The following is a 16,455-nucleotide window of genomic DNA, read 5'->3' as shown; positions in this document are numbered from 1 at the left end:
TCAGAGATAAATCATCAGCCACATTCTGAGTACTTAAGGTTTCATTCTAACATGTTCCTTCAAATGGTGGCTTTAATGCCCGACCATCCCACTGTCAGAGAGAGTTAAAATAGCTTCCAAAGAGGACCAGGGGATTGGACAAATCAGATTGTTTGTATTCATTCTGATAAATTGTTCTGGGATGCTGGATATTGTTAATGAACAAAAGGGCCATACATTGAACTTGAATACACTGCATGACTTCCAAGCCATTAGACATTGCTTATGTACAGGCATAAAAGGAACTATACTTATTAATTATCACTTAATAACTGTCTCTAATACCTAAATCTTGTTTGAAAGGATATTTTTGAATACTATATAAAACAGAGAGCAAACAAAAAAATGCACAAAAATAGCAAGTAAAGCATTCTTCTAATGGAAACAAAATTAATAAAAGCTCTGGACCTCAAGTAACATTACTGGAGTCTCTTTATTTCAACCTTTGATGTTACCATCACTGATAATCTAAACTCTAATAAAATAGCAGTAAGTATAAGTATTTTCCAATTAGCATATTTTCTATTTTATTAAATATTAAAGTTCTGTAAGTGGTCAGTTACATTTTGCATTGCAAGGCAAACAAAAAGTCAAATGAACAGCTTTATAATGAAAGAATCCATTAAAAATTTTTCCCTGAAAAATGAACAGACCTGATGAGGTTCACAGCAGAGAAATCCATTGAGCAAACATATTTGAGATCCAGACACAATGCGACGTTTTTTATCTCTAATTACTTCATGTTTCCAATTGTTCTATCACAACCAATACTTGACAACCAGTTTGAATCTCAGATATGTTGGCAATTCACTTGCTTTTTCCAGACCTAAAGGAAGCGTCAGTAAATGTTTTTTCACTGGAGGTTGAGGGGTCTCCTTAAACTAAAAACCCCATCTAAAGGTTATCAGAAGACACAGCTGCATTTGAGAATTAACCAAGTCCTAAAAACAGGGGAAATGAATCTGGGGAAGGAACTTGGGAAGGGGAACCAGCCTCAGCTTGGGTAGGAGAAGGGCACATTAAAAGCTGCCACATTATATTTCTACATGGACTCATGGTTCTACTTTCATGCCACTTTCTCTAATACCTTTCATCACATTCTTAAAAAACCATCATGTAAACTTATTATTTCTTATAAATCATGGAAGAAATGCTACTATTGCCACTCTTGCTTATAGAAAAGCCTGCCCTTTGCTCCTCCCACACCTGGGTAGTATACAACAGGGCCTGCCAATTTTTTCTATAAAGGATCAGATAGCAAATATCATATGACTATAGGCCATCTGGTCTCTGTTGAAACTAATAATCAATTCTTCTTTTGTAGAATACAAGTCATCATAGACACTATGTGAATGAATGAGCATGGCTGTGTTCTAATAAAACTTTGTTTATGGACAATGAAATCTAAATCCATATCATTTTCAGGTGTCACAACATATTCTCCGTTTGACTCTGTTGATCATTTTTTTAAGATGTAATAACCACTCTTAGCTCATAGCTTGGATAAAACAGGCAGTAAGCAGGATTTGGCTTGTGGGGTGTAGCTTGCTGATCAGTGTTTTAGGGGATGCTTATTAAACTTATAAGGAACAAGCGGGATAAAGTGAGAAAGAGAATAAAATTTTAAAAAATTGTAATAGGCCAAAAAGCAAATATTAGCATGAGATTGAACATGGATAACCTAGTCCTAATCCTATTAAATTGGACATCATTTTCTTCTGGAACAGTACTATAAATTACAGATCATATTAAAAGAATTGGTAGCCTCTCTAAATGCAACATGGATTGCACATCAAGATAATATGCAAAACACTAGAATCAGAGCAATATTTATTGAGAGAAAGTACAGAGTATAGGCTCAGAACCCAGGTTCAAATCTCAACTTCATCAACTACTGGCCATGCAACTTTTGGCAAGTTACTGATGCTCTTTGTGTCATAGTTCCCTCATAAAATGAGGTCACTACTTGCTAGTTTTGTTGTGAGTATTAAATGAGTTAGTACTTATAAGATGCTTAGAAACTAAGTGCTCTGATAGTCAAAAAATATTAGCTATTACTTGGATGTTATTAAGTTAAGCATCTATACCCCAATCATACACGCAGAGAAAGGGGGCTGGCGGGTACTTTAGCCAAAGTCATTGGATATAGGATTTTAGCAAGAAATATTCATGTTTTCAAAATAAACTTATTTTGAGTTAATTATTGATTCATATATAGTTATAAGAAATAATACAGAGACATCCTGTATACCTTTCATCCAGTTTCCCTCAACGGTAGTAACATCTTGCATAATTATAGTACAATAATACAACCAGGAAATTGACATTAGTACAATCCACAGAGTTTATTCAGATTTCACTAGTTTTGCATACACTCGTGTGTGTGTGTGTGTGTGTGTGTGTGTGTGTGTGTGTGTGTGTTTAGTGCTGTGTCAAGCTTGTTCTCCATCAGGAGCATCCAGATAGAAAAATTTGGTCATCGATTCAATAATTTAAATAATACTTGAAGAAAACAGTTGCATGAATTCATGTAAATCACACACTTGAATATTAATATTCAAATTAAGAATAGCCCTCTGTTGGAAACTCAGCCTACACAGATTTAACTTGGCCTCTTCTTTCCATTTCCTTCTACCACCCTTCCTCCCAAGGATTTACTCTGAACTGAAGAACTAAGACACATGAGTAGGGAGATTTAAAAATAAAACTTACTTTCTTCACGCTTCACACCAAATTACTGAGAGGTAAAAGGCTTAATTCTTTCAGTATAGATTTTGAAAACATGTTTCATTGTCATCCCAAGGAGCCTTTGAACCTGGACTCTTTATCACTTCAAGTTGGACACGGTGATCTGATCAACGAGAGCAGAGAAGGCCCTGCACACCCGCTCAGCTCCACAATACAGGTCCATGTCTACTGAAGATTGCAGGCCTGAAATCAACAAACAGAAGAGTCCTTCAGAGAAAGTGCCTGTAGGTTTTTAAGCTGATCAGGTTTTTAAGCTGATCTTGCTAAAACTCTAGCACAGAAACTCTCCCTCCCCAATTCCTGATGAGAATGTCCTTTTTCTACCAGCTGGCAAATAAGATGGCTATTATTTGTCATGATCAATTGCTAATGCCACTTGGTTGTGGGTTCTTAAAAGGCCTTCTTCCACGACTCAGAGCACAAATCTGAGTAGCCAGAAAGCCCACTCTAGAGCAGCGGTATTCAAATTCTGGTATATGTCAGAATCACCTGGAGAGCGTAAAAACAGATTGCTAGCTCCTACCCTAAGAGCTCTGATTCAGTATATATGATGGTTAATTTTATGCCTCAGCTTGACTGGCTACTATGCCCAGATGTTTGGTCAAACATTATTCTGGGTGTGCTGTGGGGGTGTTTCTGGATGAGATTGATATTTGAATCTACAGACCGACTACAGCGGATTGCCCTCCCTAATGTGGTCGGGCCTCATCCAATCAGCTGAAGACCTAAGTTAAGCAGAAAAGCTGAGTAAGAGAATTCCTCCTGCCTGACTGCCTTGCAGCTGCAACATCAGTTTTCCTCTGCCTTCAGATTTCAACCGAAATATCTTCCTGGGTCTCCAGCCTGCCAGCTTTTGCAATGGAACCACACCCATACGTTCTTCTAAGTTTCCAATTTATTGACAGTAGATCTGGGGAGTTGTCAGCCTCCATAATCACATAGCCAATTCCTGAAAATAATGCTTCTTTCCTATCTCTATATTTATATCCTATTGGTTTGGTTTCTTTGGAGATGCCTCATTGATATAGTGTATCAGGGAGGCAGTCCAAGAATTTGCATTTCTGATATGGTCCCAGGTGATTCTGATGCCATTGGTCTAGGGACCATGCTTTGAAAATCTGTGCTGTACAGCTACTGGTGAATGCTTTCAGTGGTTCCCTATGATCTATTATAAGAGAGATAGTGTTGTAGAAAGATCTACAGTGTGGCAGTTATCAACCAAAAGTTTGATATGCATAATTTTTAACCTAAGAATTATATTTCTAGGAAATGATGCTACAAATATATTCCTATATGAGTACAAAGATATAGATCATAAAGACACTTACCAAACCATTCTTATGGCAATAAAAAATTGGAAGCAACTTAATTATAGATCAGTAAATAAATTATGGCAATTTATACTCTGTGATATTATGCAGCATTTAAAAAATGAAATTGCTCAATGTCTGAGCTATATTGGCAAGTGAAAAAAATCAAAAGTAAGAACAATCTAACTTATGTGGAGAAAGACATCAAAATATACAGAAAAAAGTTGGAAGGAAAATTCACTAAACTGTTAACAGTCATTATCTTTGAGAAAACTGGTGACAAGGAGTGAATGAATCCATTTTTAAAAAATCCTGTACACTTAGGCATAATACTATGATGAACATGCAGTATAGCATTATTTGTGTGATTAATAAAAAATAAAATTGCGGGAAATGAAAACTTGGAAAGACTTATTTTATTGGTTATATACTTTAGGTTCGTGATTTATATAATGGCTTCCTCTGGGCTATTTTCTGTTGAACATAAGAGGAGAGGATTCGTGGCATTTTAAATGTATCTATTCTCTAATATTGTTCCAGAACTACAAGAACCTTGAATAAATAATATTTTATTGCCTGAATAAAGAAAACCTTGTCCAGAGGCAAACTTATTTTAGGATATTCTGCTTCTCAGCACACAGTGATAAAAACTTAAAATACAGCAATAAAGAAATAGGAAAGCAATAATCCATTTCATTCATAGGAAGTTTTTCTTATTATTTGGCTGTTTTCCTTTTAGCTTCAGTCTCTTGAAATGTTAAAAAAGCCAAAGATATACATTCACCTATAGCTCCTAGCAGGATGCTTGGCATACACCTGAGATTCCATTTATATAGAGACTGAATTAAGGTAAAGCACAAGTGGTAGCCTCATGAGATGTTAGAAATACCTGTGCAATCGACAGCCCAAAGGAAATAAAAATGGGAAAATAATTCACTTCAATGTAATTAAAAATCTCTCCGAATGAATCTCTGAATGAATCAGGGATGTGAGAGGAGGCTACCAGAATGATGGATATAGAGATTAAAAAGTATTAGGTTATCTAGTCTACTCTGCTGGGAAATGGAAAGGCTGAGTCTGTGTCTTCCTTACAACAATAATTAATTAAGCAAAACCATATGTATTGGATATCTACTTTGTACCAAGATTTTGATGTGTCGCCCCATTACAATCTCAGGTCTCCCCATTACAATAAATATATCCCTGTTCCTCGGGGCCAAGCCACCACATCTTGCCTAGATTACAACAGGCTTTTACCTGGTCTCTTTGCTCACTTCCTTCTCCAAACCATTCTCCACGTGACACTAGAGTATCTTTTTTTTTTTTTTTAACGTTAGCGTATCTTAAAAAGGTAATGCGCCCCTTTCAAAATGAACACCCAGCATCTAGCACATAATAAGTGCTGGAGAAATATTTGTGGAATTAATAAATGAGTGAATAAACGATGAATCAATTAGAAATTGTTTTTCTACCTTCATGGAGCTTAGTTGCTGGTAGTCTGTATCTTCTTTCATTGAGAGCAATGGCTTCTACTTTTTCATACATACATATATTTGAGAGAGAAACAGAGACAGAGAAAGATTCAACAAGATTTCAGTACATACCCCCAGGATCAACAGGCAATATTTGAGAAGACTACTTTCTTAAATAAGTGAGCTAAAGAGACACTGTTGCACTTCTCTCTCCTGAGCTTCCACTGCTCTTTATTTTCTTAGAATTTGCTCAAGTTCAAGCTTCATTTTCTGATTATTTATACTAATAATTTTGATGATGGTTTCACGTGAAGAAGAAAGGAACAGGAATAACCCTTCCACATCTACTCTCTGGCCTTCCCTTCTCATCCTTAAAATTGGTAAACAGGTGACCAAGAGTGATGGGAGACAAGCTGGGAAAAGGATTTCAGAGATACACAGGAAATTTCACTTACAAATGGGCTGGAAATAATTTAATGAGAAAATAAAACTAGACAATTATGTCTTTTGTGTGTGTGTGTGTCACCACAGAAGAAAATAGTGTTAGACACTTTCAAGTTGACTTCTTTTCCTGCAAGGAAAGCAAATTGTTTGCTACTGATTTGCAACCCAACATTTGGAATTCAAAGAGGTTTGGGGAACCTCTCCTACATACTTTCTATTAAACTCTCATAGTCTCATGAAATCCTGTTTTCCTAGCCTGATACTGAATGACTCTGTTCAGTAAATGTCTACAATGGCCTACAAACTGACCATTAGGCTTGTCATTTTGGTCTAATTAAACTTTTAATGTAAAGTTCATCTTAATGTCCAAAATGGATTGACTCTTAGCAAAACCCCCATTAGAAAGGATAGTCAGCTACAGTGAGACAGAGAAACCAATGAGACCCTGTGAAGGAAAATGCTTGGTTTTTTTTCCCCCTTTGATTCTTTTCCTGCTTCTCTTCTTGCTAGGATCTGAACCCCCACCCTATACATGCCTTATGATATGTCCTCCCTGTAAGGGACAAAGAGATAATGAAATCTTTAGGGTCTTCCAGCACAATCGATGGTATCTAAGGAATGACAGGGCAAAGCCATCATGTGCTTATTCCAGACCACTGATGCTAGATATCTTGATGCCAAGACCTCCTGGCTTCCGGGAATTAAGTGCCTTGTAATGAACACCTAGACCCTACCCTTGTTCTGAACAGTTCCTGCATGCCTGAGAGGACATGTGCAACAGATCACAAATGCCAATAAAAAGCCCAGAACCCAAGCAAAGATAAGACTCCCTTTTTTCCTTTTTGAGTCCGCTGGATACTCTATCTATCTCTCTATATATCTTCAATAAACTCTGCTTTTGCCTCCTGGTAGCTCGCATTTGATTTCCATCTTGGGTGAATCAAAGGACTCTCTTGGCTCGTCCTGTGGGACACCTTTGGGTCCTCAGACCCAGCCTTCCTAAATCACTAGGATGATCACAACACTGGCTGAATATGTTGACACTGTCTGAGTAAATCTTATCATGTTTATAATAGTGGAACTTTCTAGTTTTCCAAATGATTCTCAAATTAAAGAAAAAAAAAACTGGAGCAGTAAAATGACCAAAAACTTCCAGCTTTTTTCTGAAGCATCCACAACAGAGAAATAAAGCAAAGGTAACCAATACCCTAATTTAGTTTATTTGTCTTCCCACATCTTCATCAGTGTGGCTCTGATTAGGTTTGGTATAATTTTGGTAAGCATGCATAGATTATGCATAAATTATGGAGTATACTTTTATAATCAATATTGCCAATGGTTAAGTAGAATTTGCAAATAGAATACTATTCAAAACTAGACTGAACAAAGATATACTTAGAAGTATTTGAATGAGGAGTGACAGTGCTTAAATGCAAATAGTCATGGAGATTAACATAGATCCTATGCTTAAAAGCATTGAGGAGGGGTGCCTGGGTGGCTCAGCATCTGCCGTCAGCTCAAGTCATGATCCCAGGGTCCTGGGATTGAACCCTGAGCCAGGGTTCTGGGATAGAGTCCCAAGCCCCGAAACCCCACAGTGGGCTCCCTGCTAATCAGGAAGCCTGCTTCTCCCACTCCCTGCCCCTGCTCATGCTCTCTCTCTCATTCAGTCTCTCTCAAATCAGTAAATAAAATCTTTTTTAAAAAAGGCATTATAGAAACAAGGCTGATACAAGAGAAATAAGACTGGAAATTTAAATCTTATCAATTAGCATTTGCTGAGTCATCACAAAGTATACACTACTATAATAACAAAAAGGGAAAGTATGAACCTTCTTGCTAACATCATAAGCACTTTTGTATGATAATGCATACTTCAGCAGAAACATTTAACAGTTTTATTTAAATTTTAAGTGGAAGATTCAAAGTGGAAATTAAGTAATTTTGGGGGACTTATTTTTTGCATCTTCTACAAGATTGACAATACTAATTGCATCTTTATACATTATGGCATCATCTAAATGTAGAAATAAGCTTTACCCTTTCATGATTTTCCTTTTAATAATATATTTATGTGTGTATATATAGATATATATTTTTATATATAGATTTTAATAAGGTAATTTAAAATATGTATGAATATTTTAGTTTCAGCTGCATAAGTGTTAGAACAATGTCTTCCCAATGTATGTAGTAGACCTAGCTTATTAGCCATCCATAATGTGCAACATAGTCTACTAGATTTGTGAGTGTGGCAAGGGATCAGCAGCTTTTATAAGCTCAGCTGGAGAGACAAATTGAAAAATAAAAATGAAGATGTTAAAGACTAAAAGACTTTTCCAGAATAAAAGTCAAATTTTTATGTGAAATTTTCCTAAGAACTTCAAGTAGATGTTGACTTTGCTTTGAGTACTCATCATGACCTCAAGGAAGTTAAGATAGAAACATGGTGGGTGGAATCTTGTGTCAGTCTCAGAATCAGGCACAAGGAGTTCCCATCCTGTCTTTGTCTCAGGCAGTTTGAGCATGCTTCTGGCATCTTTGTGATCTTGTCTTCTCTATTACAAGGATTGTAACTCCAACTCTTCACAGTAGAGATTTTTAGAATCACCAAATAAGTACGTCATTGACTCAGCTCTGCCAACTTTAATATATGACTGACGTTATGATGTCCTGATTTTACAGCTCCTCAACTGTTATGGGCTGCATTGTGTTTCCCTCCCTAAATTCACATGTGGAAGTCCTCTCCCCCATACCTCAGAATGTGAATATATTTGGAATAGATTCTTTTAAAAGTTAATTAAATTAAAATGAAGTGCTGTGGGTGGGTCCTAATCCAATGTGAATAGTGTCTATAAAATGAGCAAATTTAATCGCTTCTCAGCTTTTTGGCTAAGATCAAGTGTAAAAAGAGCAAATTTGGATAGGGGAAGCCACAGAGGGACATTTTGATCTCAGACTTCTAGCCTTCAGGAGAAAATTAATGAGAAAATGTGAGAAAGTTAATTTGTGATGTTTAAGCTACCCAATCTATAGTAGGTACTTTGTTACATCAGCTCTAGCAAACTCATCCGTCAATTCAGAAATATTTTGAGAAGGCTTCTAATTCAGAACTACATGAGAATGTTATTCTTTGTTTTATTGCAAATTTCTAGATGATCCCTTGAACATAAAAGATCTTAGGCTTCTAAAAGACATGGATATAGGCATATAGGTATATAAAGGTAACAAAACACTGTAAGACAATGTCAGTCCAAAACAGAAGAAATAACTATAGCTTAAAAATATTTTTAAAAAGAGCCTTCAGAATATATCAATGAGCTCTAACTTATGAAGAATATGGTGATGATAATGATGGTAGAAACTTACATTACATTATAGAAACTTAATCATTAAAAAAAGAAACTTAATCAATGATCCTCTAGGAAGAGCATCATTTATTATCCTCATTTTAAGTGGTAATATCAGGTTGCTCAGTTATATCTGTAGTAGTACTATTGATCATAACTGCAAGAACAAAATTATCTAATATTTGTTATTTATATTTTATAATTTAAAATTTCATAATGTAAATGCTATATAATTTAGATTTCACATAAATACTTGTTTTTTTAAGTCTTTTAGCTTTGACATCTCATTTTTATTTTTTGTTTTTGTTTCTCCAGTTCAGCTTATAATAGCTGCTGATTTTTAAAATATTTGTAGTTACTTACTATTCTTGAATGCTTGGATTGTGCCAGGTGCTATAGTAAACTCTCTTATGGTCTATCACCTTTAATGCTCACAAAAACCCTGTGAATCGGGCATGGCTCTACATCTATTCAGAGATGGCTACTTATGTCCAAAAGTTTCACAACTCTGATTGTTACTCACTAGATGAATTGTAGCTGTTGGGATAATGCTATAAAATCAAGTATTTAGGGGCACTTGGGGCTGAGCCCTGTGTAGAGCTCTGTGCTCACCAGGGAGTCAGCTTGAGGGTCATCTCCTTCTCTCCCTCCTTCTGCACCTTCCCCACCTAAAAAATCAAGGTTTAAATGGCAGCCTGAATCCCAGGCCATCACTCTCTCCATTGATTGGGAAAATCTTACCTGGTGACATTTCTAGAGTGAAGGCATCTGTAAGTTTTGACAAGAGTTCTTGCAGTTCCTCTCCCTCTAGCTCATCCTTTCCCTGCTGGATGTTAACCATGTCTTTCATTTCTGTTGCCAGAGCAGGACCATTGATTTCAGCAGGAACAATTTGGGGGGTGTCTTGCAGCAGTCCTCCCTGGGAACCCGGAGGGGAGCTAAAGACTTCCTTTGAGGTCTTTTCTGCTTGGCTTTGTGCCCTGGTGCTTTGTGTTGACTTCAGCTGCAAAACCGTCTCCAGTGATTCTGAGTTTGGTAGACCATGCTCTGCATTTGGTAGACTTTGGTGACTTCTGTCATTCATGGTTGGGTAAGCAAGAGGTTCCCATTCTGAATGATCCTCAGTGGCATTCAAGACCTGTGAAGAATCTCCTTCCCTCCGAAACCTTTCACCCTTTCCATGGTCACCCTCGGAAATCATATTTTGACAGGAAGAAGATGAAGGATGGAGTGGCTGTAACACTGCCTGGATAAAGAAAACTTTATGAAGAAATCAACATTTATCTTACCTTTTTTCATAAATGCATTAAGTTTCCATCTTCTGGTAGGAAATTTTAATGCAAGATTTTTTCCTTCTCCTTTCTAAATCCATTATTATTGACTTTGTTTTATGCTGTGAATTCAATGTCCATATAAAACTATCCACAAAAGGTACAACAGCTCAGATTCTAAAATATCACAGGGAATAATCATGAGGAATCTGGGGAAATTCTAGGTCCTAAAGGTTCAAGTTCTAAAAATATCACAAGGCATTTCTGAGAACATCAGCATATATTGAATTGGTAGCTAAATTGTATTACAATCAACATGTTCATAATGATCCACTTAGGTAGGTATGTTGGGGGGTGGCTTTTATAATAATTCATAGGTATAAGGTCTAGGGGGTATGCTCCCCACAAAGCACAATTTCTGAAGTGTGGTCCACAGACTCCTGGAAATCCCTAAGACCTTTTTAGAGGTCTGCAAGGTCACAATTATTTTTCAATGATACTTAGATGTTATTCGTCTGCTCACTGTGTTGACATTTGTCTGGATTGGGACAAAGTCAAAAATAAGTAAGGCTAAAGCTATTGGTGCCTTAGTATAAATCAAGGCAGCACCAGACAGGGCTAGTAGCCATGGTATTCTCTACCATCATGCCCTTGCAGCTCAAAGCACCAACCAAGCAAATGATAACAAAAACAGTTCCACTTAAGAATATCCTTGATGGTGTAACAAAAACTCTTAATTTGCCTAATTATAATATATCTTTTCAATATTGTGTATGATGAAAGGGGAGGTGTGTAAAGTACTTCTAATGTCATTGAAACAGAAAAATTGCCTTTTGCGTGAAAGAACCACTTGCAGAATGTTATTCAGACGTGGTTGTTTGGCAAATATTTTCTCAATAATGAGTGAAGTGAGACTGTCACAGTGAGGAAACAATTAACAATATGTATTGCCAATTTTAACAGTTGAGCTTTTGACCAAACATCAGAATTTTTAAAAACTTGCATCCACTACCATGCGCATAGTCTTAAAGACTTACCCAATGAGGTTAACGGTGATAATGTGATTTTTTAATGAATGTGATTTTTGCGGGGGGGATGCATATTTTATAATGAGCTTTAGGAAGTCTGGCATAGCTCAGTGAACTTCCAAATTACCGGTGTATCATGTTGCAAAATCATGCAGGGATAGAAGATTCAAAGAGCACAACAGAACATTGTATTTTAATGAAACAGAGTGTGAGGTAGATACGATGTCAGATACAATGCTACCTTTTAAGGAACAAGCACCTATTATGTTTTGGTGTAGTACCAAAAAAAAAAAAAAAAAAAAGATGCCACTCTTCTTTTTTTTTTTAAGAAATATATACTCACTGGGGCAGCCCGGGTGGCTCAGCGGTTTAGTGCTGCCTTCAGTCCAGGGCCTGATCCTGGAGACCCAGGATCGAGTCCCAAGTCAGGCTCCCTGCATGGAACCTGCTTCTCCCTCTGCCTGTGTCTCTACCTCTCTCTCTCTCTCTCTCCTTCTCTGTGTGTCTCTCATGAATAAATAAAATATTTAAAAAAAAAATATATATATATATATATAGTTACTGTTTAAAATTGTTTCATATGTAGTGGGTTGATTCCATTTTTAAATTAATAAACTTTTGAGCCTCTTCTCACTTTTAATTTTACCATGGTAAAGAGGAATAGATATAAACTTCAAAAGCTCCTTGGGATCCTCAAAATTTTTTAAGAATGTAAAAAAGGATGTAGAGACCAAGAGGCTAAGAATCAATGCTATAAAGGACTGCTTGGCTCTAGATCTATAGTTTCTATTTTTTTTTTTTTTAAGATTTCTGTATTTATTCATGAGAAACACACACAGAGAGAAGCAGAGACATAGGCAGAGGGAGAAGCAGGCTCCTCAGGAGCCCGAAGTAGTACTCGATCCTGGATCCGGGGATCACGACCTGAGCCAAGGCAGCTGCCCAACCACTGAGCCACCCACCCAGTCATCCCACAGATCTATAGTTTCTAAATGGCACCGAATCTGTGCCATCAATTCTCCTAACAGCGCTGCCTTCAGGAAGGGGAAGGGTATAGTCTGCAGGATGAAAGGGAGACGTGAAGAGGGTAAGGAGAGAAGAGGGAAAGAGAAGAGGCTGATGTATGTGAGATGAGAAGCTTCAGGTTGAAGTCCTCTCCCAGCCAGAGGGTTTGCGGTCAGATTTCTGGATGGCCCAGGTGGCCAGGGTCCCCCACATTTCATACCTGGAGATCCTGCCCCATCTGCTGTAGCTGGGTCCACAGGCTCTCCTGGTTGGCTGTGAGTTTGTGAATCTTTGTTTCAAATCTGCAACTCTTTTCTTCCTGGGAGGCATATATGGCTCGCAACTTGTCTTTGTATCGGCTTAACTGTTTTTTAAGGAATCTGCAAAGAGGACAGGTTTGAATGCATTGGAAGGACAAGACGCCAGCACACTAACTGGAGCCCTAGCGAGATGTGCTGTGAGTCCTTTTCTGTGGGACAAGATGCTGGAGAAGCCTGGGCCTCCGCTATTATTTAACATTGATCAACACTGCTTGGCCGTTCACTGGGCACCGCTGCCCTTCATGTCTCTTACATATATGATTCCACCAAGAACTTCATTGGCATTAGAGGTGTTCCAGAAAACTCATCATGCATGTTTTGGATTACCTTCACTAGCGACTTAAATTTGAATATTGACTTTATTTATTATCCTTTTGTCTGGAATCCCTCCATTTAGAATGACGGGATACATGTCATGGCTAAACACCTAACACCTGACCAGGATAGGAAAGGAACAATGAGGTGGGCAGTACATGAATTGTGAGTCTGTTTTGGCTTCTCTTCCTAAGTCTAGTTGTTTATTGGTTTAAGAATGAACCAAGCAGTCAGAGCAATTCTTTTAAAACACAAATTTAAAAAAACTCAGGCAACCAACCAACTAAATAAAAATAAATAAAAAATAAAACATAAACCAAATATAAATAAATATAATAAAACATAAACCCGATCATGTCACTCCGCTGCTCAAAACTCTCCAACGGTCTCCCACCCTGTGTAGAATAAGCCAAAGTTCTTCAGAGGCAGACGTGACCCAACAGTTGGCCAAGACTCCCTTTCCTCTTTCACTTGCTCTCTACCTCCTCTTGCTCACTCATTGCCCTGCAGCCACACAGAGCTCTTGGCTACTCTGAACACACCAGGCCTGTCCTTCCCTGGAAGTCTGCTTTTCTGGCACCTCTGCCTGAAACGCTCCTTCCCCAGGTTGTTGCTCTCCTTACCTCTCACATCCTTCAAGTCGTCTCTCACCATCATATTTTTTTTGTTTATTTTTAAAAGGTTTTATTTATTTATCCATGAGAGACAGAGAGAGAGAGGCAGAGACATAGACAGAGGGAGACATAGACAGAGGGCTCCCTGCATGGAGCCCAATATGGGTCTCGATCCCAGGACCCTGGGATCATCACTTTAGACCAAGGCAGACACTCAACCACTGAGCCACGGAGGCCCCCACACTATCTTATTTTCAATGAGGCCATCTCTGATTTCTCTACTTGAAACTGCAAACCAGGACCCCCAACCTCGCCTCCAGCACCTCCCTTCTCCTTCACTACTTTGTTTTAGTCTCCATGGCTTTTGCCATGTCTAATTGCTACAGAGTTTGATATGATCTGAGATTTTGGATTTGGTCTCTAGCCTTCAAACCTCTGGACAGTCACATTATATGACATATGACATATTTTACTTAGTATTTTACTTACATGTTACTTACTCTATCACTTAATAATGGCTTATTGCCTCTTTATTCTGGCAACTTTTTCCTTCTATTTTGCCTGTTGCCAAATGCCCTCAGGCCCAGGCCTAAAATAGTCCTTGTTATAGAGTATGCATACAATTAAAATTGGCTGAGTAAACTGTTACTTATTCTTTAGTCAGTGTGGTTAGCATATTTGTGGATTTGTGGAAATTAGGTCGTTGGTGGGAAATGCAGCAAGATTTATCAGTATTAGAACCTTTGAAATTCCTCCATTGAAAGTGACGGTTGCTTTAGGGACTATTGACATTTTAACAAGATGAAGGCTCCCACCCCGTAAGCCCCGATGTCTTCCTAAAGTCTTGCAGTTTTCAGTGTACAAGCCTTTCTCCTCCTTGGTGCAGTCTCATTATTTTGTTCTTTTTGATGCTACTGAGAATGGAGTCATTTTCTTAATTTCCTTTCTGAGTGTTCATTGTTGGTACACAGAAAGGCTACCAATCTTTCTATGTTCATTTTGTGTCCCCAAGTGATGTCCCTCATTAGCTCTAACAGTTCTGGTGGAGCCTCTAGGGTTTCCTGTTTCCAGAACCGTGTCTTCTGCAAATAGGGACAGTTTGACTTTCCCCTTACATGTGTGGATGCCTTTTCTTTTCCTTGTCTGTTTCCTACCATAGGACTTCCAGGGCTAAGAGGGGACTTCCTTGTCTTGTTCCTGCTCTTAGGGGAGACGATTTCAGGTCTTCATCACAGAGTACGATGTCAGCTACAGGCCTTCCTACACGGACTTTATTCTGTTGATGGATATTTCCTCAAAACCCAGTATATTTTTTATGTTGTGTTTTTTCAAATGCTTTTTCTGCCACTATTGAGACGACCATAGAGTTTTTGTCCTTTCTCTTGTCAATGTGATGGATCATGCTGACTGATTGCCAGAGAGGAAGCGGGTGTGAGATGGGAAAAATAGATGAATATTAGGAGCTATAAGCATGTGGTTCTCAAATATATTAGCCACAGAAATTGAGAAACTACAGCCTAGACAAAGGAGTCAGTACTACTGTAACTTTGTATGGGAACAGATGTGACTGCATTTCTCATGGGGAGAGCTGACTAATGTACAAAATGGAGTCACTAAGTTGTAGCCCTGTAACTAGTGTCACATTGTATGTTGACTATACTTCAATAAATATTAATAGAGTCTTCTGATAGAAAAAAAAAAGAACCTTTGAAATTCCTAAATCACTTTTGAAGAGGTCTTGGAATTTAGTTTGGGCTCCCACCCAAAGTGGGCATCTCTGAAGGAGAGCCCACAAACTTCCAGGCAGTCATACTCAGGTGAAATGAGAGTCTGACTCTAAAATCCTTGATCATAATTGCAGTTTCAAATATATCTTTATGATGGATTTTTCAGAAAGGAGTCAGCCCAGGGATTCGATAGCAGACTGCAAAGATATATTCTCAGATAGTTTTCTAGACAGTGTTGTGCTTATCATGACCACCAGTGATGTATCAGTTTCTCTTTTTCCCATGCTGTCCCCCAACCTTAATATAATTAGCCAGATGATTTATTTATGTCATGCTTAACTACTCGAATTAGAGCCAAAGCCCCCTTTTACCACCCTATCAGGCTTACAATTTCTCTGTTTAAGGAATTTCTTCTAAAAAAAAAAAAAGCATGGTGTTATCTTTGCAGAGATTGTTCCCATAAAAGCAAAGGGAAATGCTTTTGGTTTGTCTCTGCTGTCAGTGTTTGTGCAGTCACACGTGGGGCCCACCTTCTTTCCTTCTGGAGCGCATTAATGGACTCATGAGTTCTCCACGGGACATTCCTGATGCCAACCACAGTCTAAAGCAAGAAATACAGAAAATAAGGCTTTGGCTTTTGATGTGAATTTAAGCCACATTCCTAAAAATTCACCATAGGACCATGATAATTCCATATATAAATTACATATGTAATATATATTAGTTACATATATATTATTTATATAATACAATATTTCAAAAAGTGAGTAGTGTTTGGATTTAGGCTCAGATACAAGGATGCAGATGTTCAC

The 16,455-nt window shown here is 37.8% G+C and overlaps 1 protein-coding gene across 1 annotated transcript in view; it reads right to left on the bottom strand.

The window, feature by feature from the left end:
* Positions 1-2,866: 2,866 nt before the first annotated feature.
* DYTN (dystrotelin) overlaps positions 2,867-16,455 on the bottom strand; it is a 49,457-nt gene continuing 35,868 nt past the window's right edge. Inside the window, exons 10-12 of the mRNA XM_026002056.2 lie at positions 12,888-13,047; positions 10,105-10,609; positions 2,867-2,970 (exon numbers count right to left, since the gene is read on the bottom strand). Of these exons, the coding sequence (XP_025857841.2) occupies positions 2,867-2,970; positions 10,105-10,609; positions 12,888-13,047 (769 nt within the window). The remainder of the gene's footprint in view (positions 2,971-10,104; positions 10,610-12,887; positions 13,048-16,455) is intronic.

This window comes from Vulpes vulpes, chromosome 16 (assembly GCF_048418805.1).
Source record: "Vulpes vulpes isolate BD-2025 chromosome 16, VulVul3, whole genome shotgun sequence".
NCBI lineage: Eukaryota > Metazoa > Chordata > Mammalia > Carnivora > Canidae > Vulpes > Vulpes vulpes.
The sequence above is the reverse complement of the archived record's forward strand: the minus strand, read 5'-3'. Positions and strand labels throughout refer to the sequence as shown.